Source organism: Lolium perenne, chromosome 2, assembly GCF_019359855.2.
Source record: "Lolium perenne isolate Kyuss_39 chromosome 2, Kyuss_2.0, whole genome shotgun sequence".
Taxonomy (NCBI): Eukaryota; Viridiplantae; Streptophyta; class Magnoliopsida; order Poales; family Poaceae; genus Lolium; species Lolium perenne.
The window spans coordinates 167,731,670-167,754,276 of NC_067245.2; the positions used below are offsets into that span (position 1 = coordinate 167,731,670).

Genomic DNA, 22,607 nt, shown 5'->3' on the forward strand with positions numbered 1-22,607 from the left:
TGTTTGTTCAAAACTATGTGTTATGTGTGGTTGTGAGACATTGTTAAGGTTTTCGGATTTCTATATGTTGAGATCAAGGTTTATTATATGGTGTGTGATGTTATATATCCGGTATTATATATCTCCATATGGGTATGATTTCTATCACCTTGTCTCAACTTCATATATGTCTATGTCTCTTGTTTGAGCTCATGTTGGATACCTCTTGTGTTGAGGCACCTCACACCTATATGTTGTGTATTTGTATTCAAATGCAAATTACTTGTATGCACACCTGTAGGGGGAGTGCCTCTATGTTTTGCCAACATGCTTGCTCTCTATAATGTTTTTCTTGCAAATCCGTATATTGTCATCAAACACCAAAAAGGGGGAGATTGAAAGAACATCTCTCACATATTATGTTTTGGAGTGTTTGATGGTAATATATGGGATACACTAATGTTTGATGAAGTGGTGCAGAGATTACATGCATACATGTTTGTGAGTGTCTTGTGGGGAAACACAAATCAAAAGGAAGTTGTCAAGGTTCTACCAGGCCGGATAATCCGGGCTGGATATTTGCAGAATATCCGGCCCCCAAAATTTGGCTAAGGACTCAAGACATTTCGGCTCAGTACTGCCCTGGATTTTTGACCGGACTTTTGACCGGAAATTCCCCAGGCCGGACATTTTGGGCCGGATATTTGCAAAATATCCGGCCCCCAAAATTTGGCTAAGGACCAGAGGCGACGCGGCTCAGTACTTCCCTGGCATGGGGCCGGACTTTTGGCCGGACATTTGGCCGGTTTTCTCTAAGGCCGGATTTTTCGGGGGGGGGGGGGGGGGGATTATTCGGCCCCAACTCAGGCCGGATTATCCGGCCCCCGAAAGTCTCCAACGGCTGGTTTTTGAGAGGGGTATTTATACCCCCTTCTTCTACCTTCCTCCTTGCTCAATCATTGGAAAAATTCTGCCAAGCCTCACCACCATTAGAGGCACCTCAAGAAGTCAAGATTTGCAAGATCTCCTCCCTCACCCAACCAAAGCTCTTGATCTTTGGAGATTTGAAGGAGAAGACACCGATCTACATCCTCACTGAAGCGATTTACATTTCACCCTCATATGCTTGAGGGCCCTCTTGCTAGTGTTCATTTTTGGATCCCTAGTTGATTGTTGTTGATGTATTGTTGTTGATTGTTGTGTTGTTACAGATTTGGGAGCCTCCAATTTGGTTGTGGATGTGTGCCCCAAGAACCTTGTAAAGGCCTGGTTTCCGCCTCGAGGAAATCTCTTAGTGGAAGTGGGCTAGGCCTTCATGGCGTTGCTCATAGGAGATCTGAGTGAAGCCTTCGTGGCTGTTGGTTTGGCTTTCATAGCAACCACACTCCTCCAAACGTAGACGTACCTTCTTGCAAAGGAAGGGAACTACGGGAATCATCTCCGTGTTTCCGCGTGCTCCACTCTCGGTTACCTCTATCCTATTCTATCTCCTATATATTGCGTAGCTATATCGTGCTTAGTTGTTAGTTTTGTCATATAGGTAAATTCACTTAGTTGCATATCTAGAGAATTTACCTTTGTGTCAAGCCTAAATTGAAAAAGAACTAAAAATTGGTTAGCACCTATTCACCCCCCCCCCCCCCCCTAGGTGCGACATACGATCCTTTCAGCGGGAGAGGAGGTAGGGTTTCGGGGAGAGGACGTATATGTGATCACATTCTAAATTTAAATAATTTAACCTTTGAATGATTAAACACTAGCTCCGATACCAATACACACAGATTAGAAACTACAGATATTGACATAAGGTGTAGAATAAATCCCTCTGAAGAACATATTTGGCATATTGCGCATAGCCAGTTAAATATAGTTGTTGATCTGATATATAATTTTTTCTTATCTTGGGGAAAAAGACAAAACATATAGCTTGAAACTTTATTTAAAGAATACCAAAAACTCGCGGAAAATAATTTAAGTTTGAATAATAAAGTTGATATAGTGCTACATAAGCTAGAAGAAACAAAAGCAAGGACACACAGTTAATAGGAATAAAAATTATATTAAAGAAGAAGTGCAATCTATTGGGAAAAGCATAGGTCATTGTCTAAATAAAAATAAAGAAATTTTGTCAAACACTGGAACCAGACAAGATATTATTGAAATCAAAAGAATAGTTTAAGAGGTAAAGAAGTTAATTCTTTCATAATTTGCATGTCTGAATACAACAACGTATTAAACGAAGCATCTAAATATTTAAAACCTCCTATTGGTTTTGCTGATCACGAATCACCAAAAGAAGATTCCAAAATAATTATAAAGTAAAATAACACAATCATCCAGTTATTAATTCAGGCTTTAGACAAGCTAAATAGTGTACAAAATAATAAAGAAATTGTGCTATCCTCATCAGGTTTAGTAACATTGTCGAGAAATATCAATTCATAAAAATGGACATATCTAAAATCCTCAATATTAGAGACAGAAACCTCCAGTTAATAAGGCAAGAATCAAGACCTTTGTCAATGAAACATAGATTACCTTGTAGCCAAGCTGATGATATTGATAATCTCGAAGAAGCAATAGACCTTGAAAGAGACCTAGAAAGATATCAAAAGGATACATTAAGAAAAATAAAACCTCAACATGTATATCATATGGGTATGTTTGAAAGTAGGAGTAGTCTGTATAGAATATCTAGAGAAGTATAATTAAGTGTTTAACACATCCAGTAGATTTAAGAATTGTGAGCAAGAATATTTAAGGACAACTCAAATATTGTGGGTATAAATATATTCATCAAGGTATGTATATTATAGGGGTTAAAGGTATGACAAGAAAGAAATTAGGAGCGAAGGTTTTAATTACACTATTAGACAAAAGATGGGGATCAGTAGATAAAGACGCGTTGGGCTTTATGGAAGGAGATATGAATGAAAATAGATTAATAACCTACATAGCTCCATATCTAATGATGCATGTAAAAGAATTTATTCAAAGAATGAGCTTTGGGTTTCAGACTAAAGGATATGAAGACTTTAAAGGTACAAATCTGTTAGTAAGCATAGAGTTCATAGGAAGGCTCACTAATAAAAATAGCTCAAGATATAGAGTAAATGTGGATGATATAATTGAGACTATATTTTCCATTTCTTGTCACTCCCTTGTGAGTTTCCATCAACTTAGGCTCAAACTCACATGGGATGTCGCCGCCTCCATGCCTTCACCGCCACGGGCTTGCACCTTCAGATCACAACGGGGTTACGATCGTAACCTCCTGACCTTGTTTTTACCATTGATGGTTGCAACCTCCCGATCACCTATACTCGTCGGCTGTGTCACCCTTTTTGGGATCGTGCACACTCTCCAGGTCATGTGTCTTAACATTGTCGCCTAGCGTGTGTGTGACACTGCTCTAGCCAGTCGCCGCCTCCACGCCTCGACCGCCACGGCGTCACGGGCATGCCATCGGCTATTCAGTTGGGTTATACAGGTTTCTAAGGGCTAGATATAACAGGTGTAGTGAAGCCGAAGTATTTCAATATTAATGTGAAGTGCAATTTTTAGGCTAGGTACGTGCTGTGCAAGTATGAATTAGCCAATTAAATTTTGTCACATAAATGAGAAAATGTGACAAACAAGAGGGTACAAGTCGATGTGGTGGCACGTCGGCCCCTCCTCTACTCCTCGACGCAAAGGGAAAAGAGCACGTGCCGGCAACATGTGGAAAAGAATCACGACACGCAGTTAAGCCTACTACTAATCTGCAGGATCGATCTGGTTTTGATCAGTCTGCGGGTTGGACAAATCAAGCGCACACAAATTAAGCCACTCAAAGAGGGGGAAAGATGTGATGGAAACAAGAGTAAAGTTCCCGTATAAGAAGAAAAAGGAATGGAGTATCCCTTCATACTCCTGTGCCGGGGGCGCCTCCGCCCGCTTTTCTCTTTCCCTTCTCCATTCCTCAGGCATTCTTCACGTGCGCCTTGGCGCCAAAAGAAACGAGCAAACCAAACCAAACCGCCGTCCCCGTTGCCATCGTGCGGCGTGCGGGCGCACACAACGTTTCGTGGGAGAGACTAGAGAGCCATGGCCCATGGAGTATAAATAGAGAGGGCCAAACTCCGCCGGCTGATCGATCTCGTCTCACACATATTAATTCCTGAGCCGGCTGCTCGATCATAAGGAGCCTCGTAGCTGAAGATATGCATCGATCAATGGCGGCGGGAAGCAGGAGCGCGGCGGAGGAGCGGCACGATGAGGAGGCGCTTGAGCTGAGCCTTCGGCTGCGGACAGGCGGCAGCAGCGGTAGTAGCGCGGCGGCGGAGGAGGCAGCGGCGGCGGCGAGGAGGAGGAGCATGACCATATTCTACAACGGCCGGGTGTGCGCCGTGGACGTCACCGAGCTCCAGGTAACTGCCTAGCTACAGAATTTGCTCCATCCCCATATATAGGTCCACCATCAGCTAGCTACTATATCATGCATGCTTGGCTCAATTTTCGAAGTGATTAAGGCAAAATCAAGTACTGTATTGTCGATTAAGTGTGGATCCTTGACCAATCACCAGGAGTAGCTTCCCTCCATGGAAATCATGCCAAAAAAAGTTAAAATCGACTTTGTAGAGCCAACAGGAACATCTTGCAGCCTAGAGCAAATTACTAATTAGCAAGGAACTCTGAACTCTTAACTGAATGGACGTTCGTACTAACATGCTCAACAGATCACTCATGCCATACACCTTGACTATTTCAACTAGTTAATTTCCAATCGAGGGTGTACCTAGGCTTAGCTCGATCGGATGGCCAGGGAGGTGCTCATACCTCCCTTTTTTTCGAAATGGGAGCATAGCCCCAGCCTCTGCATCAATTGATGCACACAGCTTTCTTTATTAAAACAAGTTCAAAGTACGCGGTAGTTTAAACGATTACAATCATGGATCGGCCAACGTCGATACATGGATCAACCATAAGAAAATGAGACACATAAAGAAACTATCCATTTGATAATCTGCTAATGTATCGCCATCCAGTAGCCCGGAAAAAGCAGTCCTGAGCAACCGTCAACAGCCGGTTGCTCATACCTCCCTGCCCACGAGATCTTGAGTAAGAGTGCCAGCGCCCGCTCTCTCGCTTATACACACCCATAAAATTTCTATTGAAGTGCTTGGAGGCATGTCTAAATCCCTCAGTTGTATTTCTTTTTTCAATTGAGGAGGTCGACGGAAAGGCCATATTTGTTAATTTTGTTGAAATTTCAAACAAACATTAATATTTCATTATAGTGCGACTTAAATTTAGTTGACAAATTATTTCGGCACGTGCTGTACCAAATCAGGGGGACAGGCAAAACTACACAGGACTCCGTAGCATTACTTGGTGGAGTAAGAAGATGTGCAGTTGACTAGCCAGCGATATAGTAAGAAAAAGAAACAAGACGTCAAACAAAACAGACAATTAAAACGTGTTGGCAATAAAAATCAAACTGACTACGTACCTGTTATGCTCTCGTATAGTAGTTTGAGACGTTCGCGTATACGTGTTGCTGATTGATTTGGCGTTGACTAACGAATTCGTTGATTTGATTAATCTCAGGCAAGGACGATCATAACCATGGCGAACCACCAGATTCTGACCGAGCAGCAGCAGCAGCGCATGGACAGCGATCGCCACCTGCAGGACAGTAGCAGCAGCACCAGCAGCAATGCCGCGGCGCACTGCAGAGGTCGTCAGGATACAAAGCCGCCGCCGGTGTCGCAACGTTCTGCTCCATCGCTGGCACCTCCTCCAGGACTAACTGCGGCGGGGGCGGCGCCGGTGATTAGCCAGGCGGCCGCGGCGGGGCTGTCAATGAAGCGGTCGTTGCAGCAGTTCCTGCAGAAGCGGAAGACGAGGGTCGCCGCCACGGGGTCGCCATACGCCGGCGGCCGGCCGGCGGCGAGGCACTCGGCTATGCACTCCTAGTCTCCTAGGCTATGCCAGGCGCATGACGAGCTGCAGTCACGTACTAGCATGCGATGCCAGTTCAGATAGTATGCGATGCCAGTGTTCAAAATGGAGTGCTTGCTTGTTAATTTGGCCAGAAAATTCTATAGTAGCTGTTGATCTTCCATTTTCTTCTTCAGATAACCATTTAGATGTTACCCATATAGAGTTCATGGTAATGTAATTCATTATGCTGATCGATCGATCCATATCACAATCAGGTGAAAGTTGGAAACACGTATCCGGTCCGGAATTAATTACAGTATCATATCATGCATCGTTCCCCGTGCATAAGTCTGATAAAATCTTCCGCTTTCCTGGGTTCCACAAATTGCCGCCGCCGACGAGAACGCACGTACGGAAGTGGTGGCGCGCGTCGACGGGCTTGTGTACGTGCGACTGTTTTGATCTGATAAAAACTTACAAGCGCGAAGGCATGACTCCCAACTTGTCCGACTCGGTGACGACGTGGTTGCGGGTGATCTCGGCGAGCGAGGTGCAGCCGCCGAGCGCCATGGTCAGCTCAAACTCGTCGCGCAGCATCTTCAGCACGTTGCTCACCCCGGCCTCCCCCGCCGCCGCCAGCGAGAACACCACCGGCCGTCCGATCTGCACGCATTGACATCAGCTCAGTCATCGGCGATCACCTGCAGCATCAATAATTCGCTAGCTAGGGAGCGTGTGCTTACGAAAACGCCAGCGGCGCCTAGAGCAAGCGCCTTGAAGACGTCGGTGCCGCGGCGGACGCCGCCGTCAAGGAAGACGGGGATCTGCCCGGCAGCACCCTTCACGACCTCCTCCAGGGCGCTGATGGTCGCCGGGACGTAGTCCAGCTGCCTGGCACCGTGGTTCGACACGATGATCCCGGCCGCGCCGTTCTCGACGGCGAGCCTGCTGTCCTCTCCCGTGATCACTCCCTTCACCAGGATCGGCATCGTCGTGATGCTCTGCAGCCACTTCACATCCTGCACAAAACCCAAATAATTTCATTCAGAGACTGGCAGAGTTTCATGCATGAGTAAATTCTGGTCATGCTGAGCAAAATCTTTTCGTGAGATCATGTTTACCTTCCAGCTCAGGGTGCGGTCAATTTGCCCGGCGACATATGAAGCCAGTCCTGAATCGTTGGCCTGCTCGGAACATAGAGATTTAATGAGAAAACAGACAGAGAAATGAACATAGAGATTCAATCGTTGGCCTGTTGTGGAAGGTGGGTGCACCTGGTCCATTTTTCCCAGGTCCAAACCTTCAAAGTTCTTGAGTGTCAAATTTGGTGGCAAAACAAATCTGCAGCACCATCACCCACAAGAAGGTCACTCATTAAAAGTCCTGGCAGACATGTTCTATTGTTCTTACTTTTCAGTGTATGACTGTATATGTTCAGCACATTGCTCATTGATATATTATTGTTTGTCCCTATTTGTAGTGATTATCTGTAATCAAATGGTCTCTATTAATCACATGGATATGACTTGATTACCTATTCTTGATATCAGCTTCCCTGCGGCCAAGTCGCGGGGTATCCACGGTGAGCGCTATAGCCTTGAATCCAGCCTTTTCAGCTCTCCTCACAAGCTGCTCAACCACCTTCCTGTCTTTGTAGACCTACAAAGTTCAGATGAACGGTGGTCATTCAGAATGCTGATTAACCAAATGATAGAAGAGTTATAATCAGCTGTTTGATATATTTACATAGAGTTGGAAGAAACGGATCCCTGGTCCAGTTGAGGCAACCTCCTCAACGCTTGAAGTAGCCCAGGATGACAATGTCTGAAAAATTTATAGTAACTTTAGCACCGCATTCTACTTCATTGCATAGGATTGTCCAATTTATTAGTAGGAATTCTGTTGTAAGGAACTGAATCGACATACCATTACAGTGCCTGCTTTTGATGCCGCGCGGGCAGTTGCATACTCTCCTGAAAATTGGATGGAGATGCCAATATAAGGTCAAAAATGTGCAGCATGCAAAAACTGCAACCATTTCTTAAGTCCAACAGCGTTATACTTTGGTGTGGAACATAGAGCTGAATTAAGCACGACCAAATGAAATTTCAGAGATAATACCATCTGGGTGCGCCATCTTCTGCATGGCAGTGGGGGAAATCATGATGGGCATTGAGAGCTTGAAACCCAGAATAGTTGTTGTCATGTCGATTTTGGATACATCAATGAGTATCCGAGGGCGGAACCTACACAAAACAAATGCAAACAGAATAACAGATGATCAGCAACTCTCGAAAAATAGGAACTTCATATCTATTCCTGAAGTTTAGACAAATAGCATGACTGAGAAACATTCTGTAATATGCTGATTAACTTCAGACAATACATACGCTACCGAAAACGTCAGACTCCCCTTTTTCAGTTATTACTTAGTTCTGGTTATATCTATCTGGTGAATAAGATACGCGCTCTAACATACGACAAACTCCGAGACCCCTAAATTCAGCTCATTTCGAACAACAGGACACATTTTCACTCAATAGCCTCACATAATTCACTTGAAATAAGATCGAGGTTGGAATCTACAAGAACAAGGTGTATGTACTAGAGCCTGATTAATCATGGCAACATATGACTAGATATCTTGCACCGCTGCTCCTACTCATTTCTACAAACAGATGACATATATAGAAAAGAAAGAAGATCAGAATCAACCAAGAATAGGCATCTTACAAGATCCTGGCAAAGGCCTCCCTGTTCTCCTTTAGCGTCCACTCATCCTCGGCGCCGGACGCGTAGTAGTCGTAGATCATCTTGGGAAGCTTCTGCTTCGCGATGGCCTGGTACTCCGTGACATTGGTGACCTCCATTTCTCTGTGCTAAGCTGCTACTCACCCACCTGCACCACTCCATAACAAACAACAAACCCAAGTTAGTTACATGTAGATACAAATGTTTACATCCAAAGAGGTGAATCATTCTCTGAAAATTGTACACGATCAAATCAAGAATATATGGAAATAACATAGCAGTGTCCAAGAACTGGACCATGCACTGGATCAAGAACCTGATGATAAAATTATAAATTACTCTTAACCTCCTTTAGGTTTTATTACCTTGTTTCAGGAGGTTGTCCCCTGAAGGTTTAGGGGAAGAGGTGGGTGTAGGAGCAAGAAATGGAGGTGGTGGTCGGGATGGGTGCAGTATAAGAGATGAGGCGACTAGCCCCGAGGGTTTCTCTGCATGCAGACAAACAATGGAGAATAATTGCGCAAATCTCCAGAGAGAGAGAGAGAGAGAGAGAGGACGGGGCGTATGGATGACAGGATGAGAATATGAGATGAGCAACTGGAGGTTGGAAGAGAGGGCGGCTCTCCTACACTGCTTCCTCATCCACTTGCGACGCCGTCATCCCTTCCCTATAAAATCGCCAGATTTATCCCGTCGTGGAAAATGGCCTTCAGTTTCAGGATTTGTTCTCTTCTGTCTCCGTGTTTTTTTTATGGTTGCAGATTTGTTTGCAGACGAGACGATCGTGGCAGCTTGCGTTTCAGGATTGATTTATCAGAAGAGCTCGCGTGCTTCAGACGTGGCAATTTGTCCGCTTTCCTCTTCCTGGGGTAGGCGGTACTTTACTAGACTAGTGACAAGAGATCTGATGTTTGCATCGTATTCCTCGTGAAGAGTCGCTGGAATTTAGCAAAGGCAGATGCATCTCATGTCGATGTTAAACAAGATTGCTTCTGTGCCTAACCTCTTAATCTTAAACTTTTGACAACGTAATATCTGAAGTCCAATTGGCTAGAGAAAACATCAGCATTTCAAGTAGATGATGCCGTGACACTTCATAGAGAACTCAGGTGGGTGCCATATCAGTAACTTCAAAGCCAGCTTCGGCTAAAAAACAACATAACATACAACGAACGCAACATATTTTGCTCCATTCTTTCCAAGATACAGGTATTATTTACCCCCAGAGAGATACAATACAACAGAGATGCTTTAAGTAACCCTGCATCTTTTAGCAAACCAGACTTCCTCAGGCTCACAGCAGATTAAAGCATGAAAAACAGAAAGCGCTACAGTACACCTTGTGTTTTCCGCTAACTACAACATATAATTTTCATGAACAAGTCTCCCCTTTGGCTATCAGAGAAACTGCTGACATGCAAGTCTCAAGCAACTTCCCTTCAGAACTGTATGTTTCCATTTAAATTTAACAGCGCATGAAGCCGAGGCGTCTTAGTTTCCCCAGACATTCTCCCATGAGTTGTTACCCTTTGGTGCCTCCAAAAACTGTTGGCCAGGTCCCTCAAATGATGGGCCCTCGGGGCCCTGAACACGGCCCTTCTTCGACTTCGTTCGGATTCCTAGCAGTCGCAAGGCAAATCTTGCAAGTTCGCCGTAAAGCATGCCAGACCGATCAAAGAGCTGTGGTGATCATGGTACCAGCGATTTGTAGATATTAGCACCTTATTTGAACTCAATACAAGCAAAAGCAAAAGAAAAAAGACATACAATAACTGTACCTGCAACATAGCTGTTATGAACATATAGAAGGCTTGTGTATTCTGTTCAACAAGGAATGCAACTCGCCCAAAGAAACTGACAGCGCCATGCATCTGCACCAATCCAGGATATAGTTATGAAGAATTTTCCTCAAGTAAAACAAGCATAGGTTAACTGTGAAAGTGTAAGGGAAATTATTAAAATTCATGTGTTGTGAATGGCATGTAATGTAACTTTGAACGTGTCTTACTCCCTCCGTTCATTCAACAGAAGGCGTATAAATTTAGTAATACATCAACTTATTGCAAGTTCGACTAATCAAATAGACAAAAATATGAACATCTAGAGTACCAAATCAGCAACAATAGATCCACCGTACAATATATTTTCATGCTAGTATATTTGTTAAATCTTTGTAGATATTCATCGTTTTGTCTAAGATTGGTCAAACTTACACTACATTGACTTTTGACTAAAAATATACGCCTGATTTTTAGGAATGGAGGTAGTATCTGTTAACTTTGATACTGTGTTACCGCATATAGATGATAATATCTCTATTCAAAAGAAAAATTCTAGCAAGTGCCGAACAAAAACACAGCAGCAACATGATAAAATACACCAAAATGTACACTAACACCCACATGATAATAAGGCATAACTACAGATATCAACATAAGTAAACAACTCTAGATTTTCATAACAGTCTGAGCTTCAGGGTGAAATGAAGTGGGTAATCTGGATTCACAAGAAACAAACTTAAAACCAAGATTGGGTTGCTTCGGGCAGCAAATGAATCATAATCATATTTCACATGACTGAACATTTCAATAGTTGCCATGCTTCAATGCGCACAAGACGGCTGGACCAATTAAAACAAAACATAATCATGATAAATGGGAAGTAGGTAGGATAAGTATTGTACCACTCGTAGGAAGGACACCCAGAAACCTGGAGGTGGCGCAGGAGGTCCAAATGAATTTGGATCTGGACTACCATAAGGCCCCATCGCGCCCATGCCACCCATACCGCCCATACCACCCATGCCGCCCATACTACCCATGCCACCCATACCGTAACCACCGTAAGAGCCTCCCATCCCACTGTTATACATGCCTCCTCCGTACATCCCAGAACCTCCATAGAGGCCACCACCTCCTCCATAGCTCGAGTACATGCTACTATTCCCATAGAGCCCGCCGCTACCGTAAGTATTGCCATATCCACCAACTGAACTATACATATTGGATCCATATCCTGCTCCTACATAAGATAAAGTGTAACATTATCAGGACCAGCATTAGTTTGCTAAGTCATCCACACAAAGCAGAGACACTTCAAAACAGTTTTATTACAACAACAACAAAGCCTTTTTCCCAAGCAAGTTGCGGTAGACAACATCAAAACAGTTTTATTACCTCCATAAGAATTTCCATAGCCTGCCTGCTGCTGCCAAGGCCGCTGGGGCATAGCCCTCGAGACGGTGTTATTTACATTGGCAGAAACGTTTGTAGCAGCAATGGTTTCTCCAGGTTTCGCTGTACCAGAAGCTTCGACGACATCGCTAGTGCTGCCACCAGACGGTGGCTTGAAAGGTGCCGGACCAGATGTTCCCTCAGCACCAGCACGCTCCCACGGTTTCGGTGGCGCGCCTGGAAATTGCATTGCCGAGTGAAGATCAAATAATGGTCTCAACAATCGAAAAAAAAAAGGATATGTGAGGCTCAATCCCAATGACATAAGTTGCTTTATTATGATATGATATAGGCGCATCACCGAAAGCGGGGGTTACAGCACTGGAGCTAGGCAGCTACCAGTAAAGTAAAGAGTGAGAGCAAAAGGCAGCCTCTATCACCCTGAGATTTGGGGCAGACTCTATCAGCTCGACAAGAGGACAAGCGGAAGATTTTCATACAAGGCAGCAAAGATGCTAACAAAGTTACAACTAAGCACAAGAGCAAAAGGCCGCAAACAGAAATGCATGATTAGACGAATATCAACAGTTAATAATCTCATTTAGAACTTTGACTGCATAAGAACAAGTATGAATTATGTGGAAGAAAATGGATGATTCAACTGCTAAACTACAAAGTAGTGAGTCCAAGGGGGCTCCGGCAAACCATGAAAGACACCAGAGCCTCAAGGCCAACTGAAGACGCGGAGCCTCAAGGCCTGCAAAGTTGCAGTCAACGAGCTCCTCGAGCGAACCAAATCCTCCTGATTCTAGCAAATCAATCAACCACAGAACAACTGAATCAAGCTCATCAGAGCAAGAGCGGAACGAGCACCCGCCCTGAATTGGCTGGTACATGCACAGCAAGCATCACCAGGGATACCTGAAACCTTTGGGAACCGATCTAAATGTACCGCAACCACATCTTTGCATGGGCCAGCAACCTGATCATGCCAAGTCCCCAAACGAAATTGAGATGTTTTGACATCGGTGACGACGTAGCTTGGGCAACCCCAGAACAAATTCGTCCTCCCGGCTCACACACAAGCGCGCCCACGCAGTTGAAATATCGCGCCTGAAGGGGGCGAAGTAAATCCTAATCGCCCGCGGCCCAAATCTGACGCGGAATCGAGCGCGCGGAGCCCAATCGGGTCACCAGCCGCTACGGGATAGGATTCGGACGGAATTAATCGAGATGTCGCGGGATCTAGGGTTGGAGGGGAAGGGGGAAGGACGAACCTGCCATTGGCGTGCGCGAGTCCTCCTCTCCGCCGGGTCGTTGGAGCGAGCTGGCCTCCTCACGCGCCCGCAGCCGACCTTTTAATATCTCCGCTCGGTTTTGCCGCCGATAATGATGATGATAAAAATAGTAGTACTACGTCAGCAGTGGGAGAGTCAAGACCCCGAGTTCGCTGCTACTGCTACTCGTTTTCGTTTCTTTACTCGGAACGCGTCCGAGCGCCCGCGCGTGCTTCTTGCCTGGTTCGTCTCGGCCACGTTGCCGAATGAACACACGACCGTCGCTTACAGGTGGGTCCATCACGACGGGTTCCTTTCCTCTGACGAGTAGGCACGATCGGACTCAGAAGCACCGTGCCATTAGCGCGCGAGTCCTACTTCTAGGCACGTTAGCTTAACTTCATTTCTTGCCAAAAATATCCACCCATCATCTATTAATTAATACTCATCACCAGTAATACAACAAATCCTAAAAGTAAAGCAAATTACAAAGTTTTCGCTACAACGGATGATCAGCATCAAGCATTCAATCTATAGCAACGCCCTCGTGCTGAACAATTGACTTCAAACATGGACTTTTTCCTTGACCAGCGTAGTCACCAGCCGGACGGAACGGAGAAAAAAGTCACTTTCATTATTAGTTAACAGTATAATGGAGCCACTAGAGCCTCTCCACAGCCATTTTAGCTCCTGAGCGATGCGAACGGTCATCTCCTCCCCGAACATGTGTCGATTCCCGTTAAAGGCTTTTTTCTGATCCTGTAGGCCCATATTCATTTTAGGGCTGCTACTCCCAAAATTAAGTTAGGCCCCAGCACAAAACATGGGCCCCGATAACGGTAAAAGGGCCTATGCACTTTGGGCTTCAAACAGACCGGTCGACGGAAAAAAAAACTATCTTCTTCCCCCTCGCGTGCGATGCCTCTTCTCCTCCGCCGCGTGCCCGTCGTTCTTCCTCTGCGTGCCCGTCGTTCTTCCTCCGTGTGCAACATGGTGTACCACACCAGGATGAGCAACGGAGTTAGGTTACGAATTTCACGATCTAGCGGATTTTTAGTTCTATTTCAGCCGGATTTGTAGATTATCGTTGACCAAATATTTACTTCTCCGGCTACGGAGCCGGCCAAATTTGCATCCCGTTCAGGCTGTCAAGTGGGTGCCTATCGCTGAAATCGAAAAAAGGGCACCAGGCCCGGTCAGCCCCCACCTGATCAGGAGCTGGAGCGGCCGTAGGACAAGAGGCCATGGTGACAGCGGCCGCCGCCGCGGATTATAAGTGCGATTAATGGCGTAGCAAGTGACATGGGGCGGCAAATAATGGCCTGGAAGGTTGGAAGCTCGACCGACCCTCCGTAACCGTCCAAAATTTATGTAGTACGTTACTTCCCTGATCTCCTCGCCTACTCGCCTAGAATTTCGCTATATATAGTTTTGTCCTCTGCATTCGCTTCATCTCTCCCATCTGGTGAACTTCTCTGTTCCGTCGGCAACCATGGTCCTTGCGTGGGATTGGTTCCCTTATCGAACTTGTTGATCTTCCTCGTTGTCTTTCCGTCCGAGCTGCTTATTCAGAAAACTTAGTTCTATTTTTTCCTGATCTTAAGGTGTCATGTTCCTTGCAGGTTGTAAGTAGGAAATGCTCTATTTGGAATCGGGCGAGCGTGCTGGTGTGTCTGGCTTGTGTTTGTGAGTCTGTCTTCCAATCAGGGTCTGGGCTGCATGTTCAGTTTCCATACCACATACTGATTTGTTTTGGAGCTTTCATTGACATCTACTACTTAATAGTCCCAGGATCTCCGATTTTTTTTTACCAGATTTCAATTTTTATATTTTGCTTACTGGCTTTTCATAAGTTACTTCAGACAACTTTTATGCTTAAGTGGATTGACTGATGCATGCAGGTAAGCTCATGCTCTCATGGAAGTTCTAATGTGGCCCAAGTGTTAGAATATGATTGGGAAAAGTTGTTGTAGAATTTTTTCTGGAATGTTCATTGAATTTTAAAGTATCTATGAATGATATCAGACTCCATTGTTTGCCAGTTATCGAGGAGATTTGAATCGATTGGCAATGGCCTATGGCTATCCTGCCTATGTCTCAGAGCCCATGAAATATTGCAGCTCAAAGGTGTTACATTCTATCCTCTTCATCTCATCTTTTGAAGCAATATGTGTAGCATAATTACACACGTTATTTTTAGATATGGTGATGAAGCATTTTGTTCTTGGCTCTGTTGTGCCTTTCACTGCTAGGTACATAGCTACTTTGCGGAAGGTTTGGTCCATGGACATGCCTACAATTTCCATGTCTGTCATTTCCTTGGTATTCTAAATGGGATGGCTTGGGTTGCAAGGGATATCAACATTGAATGGCTTGCATCCGCTCTCGATGTAGTGTTGGTGTGGTTCTAGGGTAGGTTATGCCCTTTCCCCTTTGCTTTATGTTCCTTGATTTTTGTCATATGTTTTCATTGTGTGTTCTTCTCTGATGACATGGCTTCTTGCCTTCTTCTGACTGCTATATTTTCAAATGTGTATTGTTGATGCTTAACAGCTTAACAACATATGTTTCATAGTTTCCTTCAGTTAGAGATCGAAGAGATTGATAATTATTTGAAGTTGCAGACACAAAGAAGATTGTCGACTATACCTTCCTATCTTTGATATATTTATTTCTATCATATGATCAGACAAGATACATATCACTATTTCTATCATGTTTAGTACAGTTTTAAAATTTGTGTTTTCATATTTCGCAGATTATGGAGGTTGGAAAGCTATCCCGTTGATATCTTGAGTTTAAGTTCTTCCTACTTTGGATTAACTTATAAGGTACATTGGTTGGAATGTAACTTCTTAAGAAGTCCTTCTTTGATCATTGTGTTCATGGACACCATACCGTATGGTATTTAGCGCCGACTACATTGAGTTGTTCCTGGCGATGCCTTGGAGCAATAATTGCCTTCTCAAGAATAGTTAGGAGTAAAGTTCTTCCATATCATTTGGCAAATTAAGAATACCAGAAGAATGTGACCTTGCAGCTTTCTAGAGGTGACACGGGCGCTACAACACTAGAGCTTGTGCAACCATCTTTGATGGCCACTACAGCTCATGGCTTCATGGGCACTTCACCAATAGCAAAATCTTCTCATCCATTAGTGTTGTTGAAAGAGCGTGACCTTTTCCAGCTTTCCATACGGCATCACACACAGTTTTCTCCTCCTTTTAAGATCTCTCATTCGAGTAATAGTGATTGCTAGCTTCTTGGCTCTCTTATAATTTTTTGAATTGTTTCATGTCACTCAAGTGCAATATTTTGTATTTTCCTGTCTTGAGAAATTGTAGCTAACGATGTATGTACTTGAGAAGGCTGAGCTGGAACTGATAGTCAAAGCACTAGAAGATAGGCTGATAACAAATAATATTATGCTTCCTTCACTTTACTTGCTTCGTATTTAGTAGCCTTACGAGCTCTATATTATTTTTTCTCAATTTTATTCCGGTAAAAATATTGTCCTTGCTTATGCAGGCTGAAGTAATTGCAACGGATTATTGTGAATCATTAACAGCCAGACTTGCCGGCAAAAAGGTAGGATCCTTCACAAAAGTATCTCCTACTAGCCAGTATGCGGCACACCAAATTACTGCCCATCATACATTCAGATGTTCAAGATATATGCAAAGTACAATAGACATTTTATCAATAATACTACAGTGAGGATAGTTTGCTACGTCTTGCACACACTGGCCAAGGATGCATTGCACTCTGAAGAAATCGTGTTAGGATCAACCACACCCCTAACTCCAATTGATTTTCAATGTGGATGAACTGAGCTAGGAACACTTACCGTCTCCAGTTAACTCTATATTTGGCATGATATTTTATTCTATACAGGCCTGGCCAATAGTATGAAATATAAGACCGTTCTTCTCCAATGCGCACTTTACCGACAATAGATTCATTCGGGAGAAAGGCAGTGGGATGCATTATGACACACGAGGGATAATGATAGATGGATAATAAGGGACATCTTGTTGCGTTGCAAACCATTTTGCAAGCCACAAAAATGGCAGCTTATGTGTGCTCAGTTGTTTGACTATAATACCGAGTCAGTGAAAGTCTACTTCTTAATAGGGATTCTGAGGGTTTATAATGCCTTTGTAATGTAATTCTTAAGTGTTCCGAAGAATTCGATGTACTTGAAGGATCCTCCTTGTATGTGTTTATCGAAGTAAAAAAATTCTTTATTATGAAGGAGAAGTAAGATTTTAATTTTAAGGAATGCATTGGCCACACTGAGAATGGTTATTGTCGTAGTATGGCTTTGCAGTTAAAATATTTGAGGATAAGTATGTTCAAATTTCTATCCATAACTATACATCAAGCTTTCGTCACACTTTACTAATCTTCCTGAAGATCGACGGGTGCCGCAACGCGCACTTTCATGGTCTAGTTTACAACATATAATCTCGTTGAATACCCAGGCTCCTCAGGCTACTTCCGCGCGCGCTGTTTTGATCGTACGATCGTGGCTATAAATGGTTGGGATTGTATGTTTGGAAAGAACGAAACGAGTTACCACTACGTTGGGTTAGATCTCTGGCGTGGCTGACGTCTTTGGCCCACTTGATGTTGTGTGTAGTGTTGTTCGTGAGGGTATACTGCGTCCGGTAAAAACTGACAGCCTCAAAGCCTGCTTTATCCTTTCTCTTCTTCCTCCTGACCATGTCCTCTCCCCAAATCTCCTCCGCCGCCGCGCGCCGGCGCCGCCCATGCCCCGGCGGAAGTTGCCCGTCGTCCCCCTCGCCAGAGGAAGCGCGCTTGTATTTTGGAATGGAAAATGATTGCTTTCCCCCGGGGATCCTCGCATAGCAACCTCCTCATGCGTTGCCGTTGGATGCACAGCATCGGGCGGATGCACCCACCCACCACGTGCGTGGGCCCTACATCTCCGCAGATCGCTCCCCAACCTTTTCTTCATGGATGGAACCGCGTACGCGCGACGCCGCCGCGCCGTAGCCGAGCGCCGCCGCTCCTGGACCCGTCAAGCCGACGAGATCTTCTTCCCCGCGGCCAGCGGGCTCCTTTCTTCCCCACGGACGACAAGCCCCTTCTTCGCGGTGAGGCGGTCCCAGTGGCTTTATCCCAGTGAGGCGGTCGACCTGCAGCATGCCGGCAGCGAGCGTGAGGGTCTCCGCCTCGTAGGTGTTGGCGGCGCAACGGCGACGGGCTGGGCCGGCAGCACCAACGGGACGGGATGAGCCGGCGGCGAGCGTAGACCTCATTTCGTCCTCAAGTGCGGCGACCTCGCCACGAGTTTCTCCACCCATCCTTGCATGGCCTACCCGAAGCCGCCTCCATCTCGCACTCCTCTGCTTTGTTAGGAATTTTGCTATCTTAGGCCTGCAGCGTTGCTACCTGCAGAGGCCGATTTTGTTATTTAAGGTGTCCGGCATTGCTACCGGCGGAGGGTAGATTTTTGCTATGGGCGGAGGCCTACTTTTTCTACCCTAGGCATAGGATGTTGCTACTAGAGGCTTCTGACGTTGCTGTCCTAGGCGGACGGAGTTGCTGCAACCTCGGACGAGCCATTGTTGCAGTACGCACGGGAGGTCTCCGTTGATGTTTTAGAGGATTTGCAACATGTGAATAAAAAAAATTGCTACAATTTATTTGCGGTTTTGCTACATCTGCGTAATATGTTTGCTACGTGGTTTCCGGCGAGGTCTCCGGCGAGCCCAACTTTTTTATTTTCTTTTCTGAACGAACCGTTTTTTGCTTCAGTCATTTGCTGCCGGGGGTGGTTTTTTGCTACCGGAGATGTTTTTTTGCTACACGCAAATCTAACCGTTAAAATGGTTGATCCGACGGCTGGGGACCCGGGGGCTGGGGAATCAGATCCCCGGGGGACGCCCAGCAGTTTCCTTTTGGAATTCTATATGTTTCTCTTCTTCTGAGCGGTCGTGGCACTGCCGCCTCTCACGCCGCTCCTCCCTCCATCGTCCTCCACCTGCGCTTCTAACCGGAGGTATCCCTCTCTGAGAGCATCTCCAGTCGCGTCCCCCAAATGAGGTTTGGGGGACCGCGGACAAGAAATGGAGCAAAAAACTATCCAGTCGCGTCCCCCAAAGCTAATTAGCGCCCCATTTAGAGTCTCTACCGGGGACGCCGGACACAAAAACAGCGTCCACATGCATGCATGCAGCCCCTAGTCCCCACATGCTAGTCTCTTTCCCCACATTTTCTCTCACCTACTTTTCCCACATGGGGTGGTCCCCTCTATTAAAATGCATGCATCCGGACGCTGTTTGAGGGACGCGGCTGGGAAGGGCCTCTTTTTTGTGCAGATTTTTGTCTCTTTTTGTCCGGCGCGGTCCCAGACGTGCCCCAAATCATTTATGCCGGACGCTTTTTGAGGGACGCGACTGGAGATGCTCTGAGCTTCGAACGCCGCCACGCCTGCACTCATCCCTGGCTGCAGTCTCCCCCGCGGCCGGGATGCAAGCTCTCGTGCTCCGAGCGGCTGTGCGCGTGACCTCGAGGGCGGACGGCGGCACTGGGAGGAGGCCCCGCCGGCCGCATGCGTGAGTCAGCGTTCCACGAGGATCTCTCTGTCTAGCGTGGCAGATTCCAGGAAGGCTCCGCTGGCGCCAAATCTGGGCGCGTGAGGGCAGGACTAGCACATTCAAGGCGGGCTTTGCCGGCGCCAGATCCGGGGATCGTGAGGCCAGGAGCAGCAAATGCTTGCAGCTTACGTGGGAGAGCAACGACAGAGTACAACAAGAGGAGCTGCTGCAACTCAGTTGTGCGACGCTCCCATTCGAGACCATGGTGGTCCCAAGGCCTAGGCTCTTCCCACGGTGACCTTCCTGCGTGCACAAGCGAGGCGACCAGAAACAGCCGCCGCGCCTCCGGAGCAGAGGCTCCAAACACGGGACCATTGAGACAAACATTCGATGTGTGCTTGCGCCTGGCATGACGGCCAGACGCCCGGACCACGACGGCGTGCGCGAGGTGAAGGCCCTGTTGAAGCTGTTCCTTTCAGTTCTTCCCTGCTCTTCTGTTTGCATTATGGTGTGCTGAATCCCTTTGTTTTGTTTATTTGCTTTGCAGAATTGCAGTACACGACTGCTGCTGCTGGTGTCAACTGTCAAATAGTAGTAGTAGTGTACTACTCAAATTGGAGGCTTCTGATTTTTCCCGCTCTACTGGAGGAGAGCGGTGGAGCTCGACACCGAGATCGAGGCGTGTGTTGGAGCTTCTTGGAGATGGTGGCTAGAATCGGGCAGCACATGGCGGCTACACAGGCGGCCGGGAGAGTATCGAGCTGCTAGGGCCTGCTGCTGCTGGTTAGCTTTGTCGACGGGAGGCTGCAGCACTTAAGGCGGACATCAAATTCCGAGGTACCTTGAGCTGGGTTGAATTCATCCAGGTTCATTGAGATGGGTTGAGTTCGATTTTTTCTTACCGTACATGCATCTTGGTTTGAAACGAAGTGGATTCTTTGTTTCTCATACAATTTATCTGAATAGATTCACAACAAGTAAATACTACTGTAGATGCCAATCTGGAGGACGATGCTCTGTTTTTGGGTCTGCACTTAGTGCCCTTTCAGATTAGCACGAAAGCCATGCGTGAATCACTGCTGCAAATTTTCTAACATGTTTCAGTGACCTAATGATCAATAGAAATTCAGTGCTAATATATACTGGTTTTCAGTGACCTAATGATCGATAGAAGTTCAATGGCAAATTGGCAATAGATGTTAACGTTGGACCTTGTGGAGTAGGTCGTGAAGATAGTGCTCAGCTTGGTGATAGTTCGGCATAGTTCAATGCCAATGTACTGGCTTCCAGTTCTCCTCCATTGATTGGACTGGTTTCATCGGTGGATTTAGTTTCAGCCATGCAGGAGGACAATCAGAGAACTGCCCCTACATTCTTTAGGTTTAGTTCATGTACCCAGCCAGATGCCCACACTTCAGATTGTCAATTTTCTAGAAAAAAACATTAACATCAATTGACTGGCTTGCTTTTCCTATGACACGATGTATTATTGGACAAGAGCAGCTGGTACCGCAGACAAACAAATTACACCAACCGGTTATCCAGTGAATCGTTGTTGGAAAAAACCAGCGTGAGTATGTTTTTGCTGCTTAGTAAATGGTATAGAAAATCAAATAGTAATATACCCATACTTATTATGAGTTAAGGTCTCATTCCAATTTTTTCTTGAATCTAATTAAGCTCCTCACCTCCAACACATCAGAGATCGTCCACACATAGAAATACTACTGTGTGGTGCCCTTTCTATTAAATTAGCTGCCAAAGTTATTCACACATGATTTCTTATGCTAGAGTAGTTAATAGCTTAATGGTGAAACTATGTGTCACCATGTTACTGTGCAGTTGTTGTTTCATTACCAACTGCATTGCAGATATCCACAATCTTTCTCAATTGTAGTAAGTATATTAATATCGTGTTTCAAAATATTGAATTTGTATCGATGAAAATGAAAATGTACCGCAAGAGTACAATAGGCAAAGTGATGGAAAGGACCCAAATCAAATCAGGTCAACTAGGGTACAGACTAAACTGTCAACACTTTTGAGATATTTGTGATACTCTCCTCTAATCAGTAGCCATTGTTGGCCATATACAGGTGACCGCCAACTTCATGCCCACAGAAGCTTTGGGTAGGGTTGGCGACGCGAGAAATCCTCTGTTCACCCGACTAAGAGCAACATGCGGCATTCCAGATCTAAACAAGATCTTTGGAGAGTCAACCATTGTTTTAATTTTTGGGGAGTTGGTTAACGTATTTGAATGCTTCTTACATATTTTGTGTCTGTGTGATCTTTGGAGTGTAGCAGTGGTGAAAACAACTTGATGTTTGTTGCACGTGTAGGTAGTGCAACACATGCATAAGACACACTTGACGCCCTCTATCGTCCACAGTTTGTTTTTGTGTACTAAGTCAACCAGTTAGTTGTAGTGTTTCTGGCATATGTCCTACTTCATTATCCACATCTACTTCATAAGAGCAGGATTTGCATTCTATGAAACCAATTCTATTTACTGGTGTGAAATATGATTCTTTAACTGTTGAGCTCATCTTTGGGTCTACTACAATATTTGTACACTGAACTTCTTCTCTGGGTGTTCAGAAGTAACAACAACATACCAATGGAAGGTTGCTGCTATAAATGCTGGGGTGTTTTTACCTTGATGTTTAAAGTATAGAGGTTTTTTGGATATGAACTAATGTCAAACTTAGGCAGACAAATAGTTAACCAGGTGGGGAGTTAGTTCTGTTAGACTATAATTTCGTAGTGATAAACGATTAACTCTTTAGTTCTGCTACCAAATCTGGGTGTTGTGCAGTTCGAGTTTACTAGGAACTTTAGAGTTGATATCATCTTGATTTATATCATTCTTCACATTGGTTCTTAACTCTGTATTAGTAAATATTCATCAACTCTACTGATAACTCAAAGTCAAT

At 45.2% G+C, this 22,607-nt stretch overlaps 3 protein-coding genes and 1 long non-coding RNA gene across 6 annotated transcripts; 2 read left to right on the forward strand and 2 right to left on the reverse strand.

Moving 5' to 3' along the window:
* The first annotated feature begins 4,071 nt into the window (after nt 1-4,071).
* On the forward strand, nt 4,072-6,157 carry LOC127333801 (protein TIFY 5-like). Its single transcript, XM_051360236.2, has 2 exons — nt 4,072-4,388; nt 5,569-6,157. Exons 1-2 carry the CDS (start codon nt 4,182-4,184, stop codon nt 5,935-5,937), a joined length of 576 nt encoding a protein of 191 aa, XP_051216196.1. The 5' UTR covers nt 4,072-4,181; the 3' UTR covers nt 5,938-6,157.
* LOC127333797 (glycolate oxidase 5) lies at nt 6,128-9,233 on the reverse strand. Of its 2 annotated transcripts, none has more exons than XM_051360231.1 (10): nt 9,021-9,233; nt 8,638-8,803; nt 8,026-8,150; nt 7,831-7,877; nt 7,651-7,728; nt 7,439-7,563; nt 7,179-7,245; nt 7,026-7,088; nt 6,648-6,923; nt 6,128-6,567 (listed from the first exon to the last, which is right to left on the reverse strand). In XM_051360231.1, exons 2-10 carry the CDS (start codon nt 8,772-8,774, stop codon nt 6,379-6,381), a joined length of 1,107 nt encoding a protein of 368 aa, XP_051216191.1. In that variant the 5' UTR covers nt 8,775-8,803; nt 9,021-9,233; the 3' UTR covers nt 6,128-6,378. The 2 variants fall into 2 exon arrangements, with proteins under 2 accessions (XP_051216191.1, XP_051216192.1); XM_051360232.2 differs by having other exon boundaries at nt 8,638-8,800; nt 9,019-9,186.
* A 586-nt stretch (nt 9,234-9,819) lies between these two features.
* On the reverse strand, nt 9,820-13,248 carry LOC127333800 (peroxisomal membrane protein 13). Of its 2 annotated transcripts, XM_051360234.2 has the most exons (5): nt 13,106-13,248; nt 11,832-12,065; nt 11,339-11,676; nt 10,434-10,526; nt 9,820-10,335 (listed from the first exon to the last, which is right to left on the reverse strand). In XM_051360234.2, the coding sequence occupies exons 1-5, from the start codon at nt 13,110-13,112 to the stop codon at nt 10,147-10,149; spliced, it is 861 nt and encodes a 286-aa protein (XP_051216194.1). In that variant the 5' UTR covers nt 13,113-13,248; the 3' UTR covers nt 9,820-10,146. The 2 variants fall into 2 exon arrangements, with proteins under 2 accessions (XP_051216194.1, XP_051216195.2); XM_051360235.2 differs by lacking the exon at nt 13,106-13,248 and having other exon boundaries at nt 11,832-12,093.
* A 6,297-nt stretch (nt 13,249-19,545) lies between these two features.
* LOC127333803 (uncharacterized) lies at nt 19,546-22,312 on the forward strand. Its single transcript, XR_007871533.1, has 3 exons — nt 19,546-20,119; nt 20,219-20,508; nt 21,768-22,312. It is a non-coding gene; the product is annotated as an uncharacterized lncRNA (long non-coding RNA).
* The last annotated feature ends 295 nt before the right edge of the window (nt 22,313-22,607 follow it).

Bases quoted from the DNA above. Each gene is read 5' to 3' on its own strand.
- LOC127333801 (XM_051360236.2), top strand. From the start codon at position 4,182: ATGCATCGATCAATGGCGGCGGGAAGCAGGAGCGCGGCGGAGGAGCGG. The intron at 4,389-5,568 runs GTAACTGCCTAG...GATTAATCTCAG, and splicing joins TGGACGTCACCGAGCTCCAG to GCAAGGACGATCATAACCAT.
- LOC127333797 (XM_051360231.1), bottom strand. From the start codon at position 8,774: ATGGAGGTCACCAATGTCACGGAGTACCAGGCCATCGCGAAGCAGAAG. The intron at 7,878-8,025 runs GTATTATCTCTG...TCCAATTTTCAG, and splicing joins GAAGATGGCGCACCCAGATG to GAGAGTATGCAACTGCCCGC. The intron at 6,568-6,647 runs GTAAGCACACGC...CAATGCGTGCAG, and splicing joins TAGGCGCCGCTGGCGTTTTC to ATCGGACGGCCGGTGGTGTT.
- LOC127333800 (XM_051360235.2), bottom strand. From the start codon at position 12,078: ATGCAATTTCCAGGCGCGCCACCGAAACCGTGGGAGCGTGCTGGTGCT. The intron at 10,527-11,338 runs GTACAATACTTA...GGATTGGTGCAG, and splicing joins GGGTGTCCTTCCTACGAGTG to ATGCATGGCGCTGTCAGTTT. The intron at 10,336-10,433 runs GTACAGTTATTG...TGATCACCACAG, and splicing joins TCATAACAGCTATGTTGCAG to CTCTTTGATCGGTCTGGCAT.